The sequence below is a fragment of the Piliocolobus tephrosceles genome, chromosome 13 (genome assembly GCF_002776525.5).
Source record: "Piliocolobus tephrosceles isolate RC106 chromosome 13, ASM277652v3, whole genome shotgun sequence".
Lineage (NCBI taxonomy): Eukaryota > Metazoa > Chordata > Mammalia > Primates > Cercopithecidae > Piliocolobus > Piliocolobus tephrosceles.
Window position 1 is genome coordinate 3,092,903 of NC_045446.1, and position 4,312 is coordinate 3,097,214.

Below are 4,312 nucleotides of genomic sequence, written 5' to 3' on the forward strand. Positions count from 1 at the left end.
ATTTATTTAGTGCTGTACCCAGATCCATTTTGGATTTCCATAGATACATGTGATCATTTGGGTTGCAGGACATCCATCTGCAAATGCCATGGAGCTCCTGGGAGGCACAGGAAAGAAGGGTTGGCTGTCTCTCATGGAATTATCAAGAAGGGGAATTCCAGGCTCTTGTTTGGCATGAGGGCCGCCCCCAGTGCAGTCTGGCTCAGACATATGGGGGCATGTAGGAAGGAGGAGCAAAAGTGCCTGGGTCTTGGGGTATCCTTACAGGTAATGGGCAGGGAGTGGTTCATTCCATTTCCTCAAGGGCTGGAAAAAGGCCCTGAGTCAAGGGAGTCATTTTTCAGATCCGGAGGGGGATGTGCTTCCGGGGTAGTCACTTGTTGCAAAGCACAGATCTTTAGGAGCTACCTGAGGTTTCCCACTAGAGCCTCAGATCTTGCACTGGCAGCACACGGGGACACAGCAGCTGGACTGGGAACAGCAGGGTTTGCAGCAGCTGGACTGGCAGCAGGATGACCCACAGCCTGAGGAGCAGCAGCAGGGCTTACAGCAGCTGGACTGGGAGCAGCAGGGTTTGCAGCAGCTGGACTGGCAGCAGGATGACCCACAGCCTGAGGAGGAGGAGCAGCAGGGCTTACAGCAGCTGGACTGGCAGCAGGATGACCCACAGCCTGAAGAGCAACAGCAGGGCTTGCAGCAACTGCATTGGGAGCAGCCACAAGAGCCACAGCCTCCCTTGGAGCTCCCACAGGAGCCACAGCCCCCCTTGGAGCCTTCACAGGAACCACAGCCCCCTTTGGAACCCCCACAAGAGCCACAACCCCCCTTGGAGCCCCCACAGGAGCCACAGCTGGAGCAGGAACAGGCTGGCACACAGCAGCATATGGGCTTGCAGCAGCAGATGGGCACACAGCAGCTGGAGCCACAGCCCCCACAGCCAGAGCCACAGCCCCCACAGCCGGAGCCACAGCCTCCAGAGCAACCACAGCAGCCCATGGTTCTGGTGGACTGAGAGTGGAGCAGGTAGAGGAGCAGGTGAGAGGGAGGTGCAGGTGTAGAGCCCCCTGAGCCTGGGCCATTTATATACCTGCCTGAGGGTCCTGCTACACACATGGTCACTTCCTTGTGTCTATTTATGTTCCTTCTTTCCCCAGGGAAATTGTGTTTCCTTTAAAATAACTCATATGTTGCTTTGCCCATGTGACTCACTTCCTACTTCTACATTGTTTTCCTCTCCAAACCTTCAAGGCCAAACTCGGCTCCATTCTGGGGACGCCTTGCGATGAGTGAGCTTCACATATTCCTTCCCTGTTCAAATCTTCATGCCTTTCTTTGGGGGCTTCAATGGACTGACCCATGTTTCTGAGCCAGAGTCTGAGAAATTCAGATACTGGTGTGGATGAGTGGGTGATGGTGTTGGGCTTCAGCCTCACTGCTCTCTGAATTTGCAGCCTCAGTGGGCGTGGGGGGCTCTGTGCAGATGGGTTTCTCTCTCTTCACCCTCCTCCTGCTCTTTGCCTTTTTAGGTCGGAGTTGCCTTCAAAAGAAATTGCTCCAAATTGCTTCATAACACTTGCCTCAGTCTTGCAGTGATGCCACCATTCACAACCTCTTACTTGCTAAAGAGCTTGGGTCTCCAGGGCACTGGGGCCTTCTCTGACATGTAGATGACAACTGTTTATACCTCACATTTATGTAAAAAATATTTTGTGTATTTCTTAGAGTGCAAAAATATTATGTTTAATGTTAAATAATCTCAGGACACTCATAAGCTCAGAAAGAGCCAGGACACCTGTTGTTTTGCCATTGCAGAGGTAAATACCTTCTTCTTTTAGGATTTAACCCTCCAAACCTTGGGAACTTGATCCTTTTTGCTGTTGAAGAACTCGTGTGGTCCCCATGTCTGTCAGTTACCCTGGTGCCTGGGAACCGAGGCCTTGTTTAGCCCATGATGAAGGGCTCTGCTCTTCTTTTTGCAGACGAGGGCCTTTCCTATCCTTGATGTGGCTGCACAGAACCTCCTTGACATTGGAGAATGAGCATGAGTCTTGGAACTGACTCCACTGAGTCTTACCGGTATCCCAGTGAAACCACCTTTGCGAAAATTACAACTGAGAAAATTATGATAGCGAAAAGGATCTGACCTAACCAACTCCATCTTGCTTCTAAACTCCAAGCTGCCCTTTTCTTCCTGGATGTGGGCCAAACTGACTTTGGGAGAACTTAATTTATATTTTAATTTTGAAACAAGATGATGACAGCCCCTTCCTGAAATAAACCCTCTTCTTGCCTGGGGACCTATATTAGTCTGTCCTCATACTGTTATAAAGAACTACGTTAGACTGGGTAATTTATAAAGAAAAGGGTTTAATAGACTCAGGCTGTACAACAAGCATTGCTTGGGAGGCCTCAGGAAACTTACAATCAAGGTGGCCGTTGAAGGGGAAGCAATGCACATCTTTATCATGACAAAGCAGGAGAGAGCAAAGGGGAAGTTCCTCACACTTTCAGACCATCAGATCTTGTGTGAACACACTCATGATCATGAGAACTGCAAGGGGGAAATCCGCCCCCATGATCCAATAACTTCCCACCAGCTCCCTCCCCAACACTGGGAATTACAATTCAGTGTAAGATTTGGGTGGGAACACAGAGCCAAACCATATCAGGACCAGACTGCCTTTGTAAGACAAACAAATTAGCCACAAGATGAGAAATTATGGCTTAGTAGTGGTGCAGACAGAGTTCACAAAATTCCTGACCTCCCCAATTGCTCGTAGGGATAACATCACTGTTGCAAAACCTAAGATTGGGGCTCTAGTTATTTTTCAGGCCCTGCATTCTGATGCAGAAACTGGTGTTATCTAGACCAGAAATCTGGCTCAACCATTTCTGCAATTCCACCCAGGAACAGAAGACAGCGTGAATAAACCAGTTTGACCCCTTATTATTCCATCTCCAACCCAACCAATCAGCACCTCCCATCCCTGGCCCCCAGCCAAGTTATTAAAACAAACAAACAAAAAAACACAGTCTCAGAATTTTGGGGGAGATTGTTTTGAGTGATAAAACTCTGGGCTTCTGTTCAACCAGCTCTGCATGAATTGAACCTTTGCTCCATTGCAATTCCCCCATCTTGATCAATCAACTCTGTCTGGGTAGAGGCAAGGAAAACTCACTGGGCGACTACACCAACACCTTAAAACCATATGTCTTGCGCAGGTCCTTTGACACTCAGATTCTTCATGTGCACAGGGCATGCGTCAACTCCTTGCTTGCAGGACTGACCACGGGTTAGAAGTGTGAAGGGGAGTGCCTCCAAGTTCCTAGCTCCCCAACATGGCTGTCGTCTATGGCGAGGGCTTCTCATCTGTCCGTGAACTCTGCCTCTTGATGTACCTCCCTCCTCTGAACTCAGACTCCTCAGTGTGGTCCTCCAGGGACCCCTGACCTTGCCCTCTAATTCTGCTGAGCTTCTTTTCCGAGGCTCTCTTGACCTCTGAGAAATGAGCTATGGTAGGAACATGAGGACTAAACTCCTACCTTTCTTCTCTTGCCCAAATTCCTATCTGGCCTGTGGAGTTGTACCCTACAAACCGTAACATCTCATCAGATGGGTTTTTATTAACCCTATATAATGTGACTCACTTTTCAACCTGACTCTGGTGTAACATCACATGACAGGTAGCAAACTCTGGAGGGGAAATCAAAACATTGTATTCCAAAATACATTTCTGTGACATATTTTGAAATGGCCTTACAAAGCTGTCTTTTGTGGCAAAAATTTGCATCTGTAGAGAATCTCCATGAACAGATCCAGGACTTTTCCCTTCTAGACCTTTCCTAGATCTAGGGGAAGTTAGCTGACAGCCTGATACCTCTGAGGTCTGAGAAGGGACATTGGCCGTCTACTCTGTGAGTGCTGCCTAAGAGGATTCATCTATTAAATAAGAACCACAGTCTCCGTAAGCCTGGCCTCTCAGTCTAGGCATTCCTTTCTACTGAATTCAAGCCTTTTGATAACAGCTTAACACTCTCAGCCAACTGTCAATTAAAGAATGCCTAAAACCCATCTATGATTTATAAGCTCCCTTTTTGGGCTGAACCAATGTTTACCTTCCTTATATTGGTTTATGATTTCAGCTGCAATTTCTGTCGTAACCTGACCATCTCAAGCACCTTTTCTCAGGACCTCTAGAGATTGTGTAACCCAGCCCAGCCCCTCATATTGGCTCTATAAACCTCTTTAAATATATTTTGGCAGAATTTGGATTTTTCTGTTATCAAATGTCACGACAAAACCAAAACAAAA

General features: G+C 47.9%; 1 protein-coding gene across 1 annotated transcript; it reads left to right on the top strand.

Annotated features, from left to right (window-relative positions):
• The first annotated feature begins 210 nt into the window (after window positions 1-210).
• LOC111520596 lies at window positions 211-2,191 on the top strand. The gene is made up of 4 exons (XM_026448745.1): window positions 211-267; window positions 426-651; window positions 739-1,035; window positions 1,980-2,191. Exons 1-4 carry the CDS (start codon window positions 211-213, stop codon window positions 2,000-2,002), a joined length of 603 nt encoding a protein of 200 aa, XP_026304530.1. The 3' UTR covers window positions 2,003-2,191.
• Window positions 2,192-4,312: the final 2,121 nt, after the last annotated feature.

Bases quoted from the DNA above. Each gene is read 5' to 3' on its own strand.
- LOC111520596 (XM_026448745.1), top strand. From the start codon at position 211: ATGGGGGCATGTAGGAAGGAGGAGCAAAAGTGCCTGGGTCTTGGGGTA. The intron at 652-738 runs GCAGCAGGATGA...ACAGCCTCCCTT, and splicing joins GGCTTACAGCAGCTGGACTG to GGAGCTCCCACAGGAGCCAC. The intron at 1,036-1,979 runs GTGAGAGGGAGG...TTCTTTTTGCAG, and splicing joins TGGAGCAGGTAGAGGAGCAG to ACGAGGGCCTTTCCTATCCT.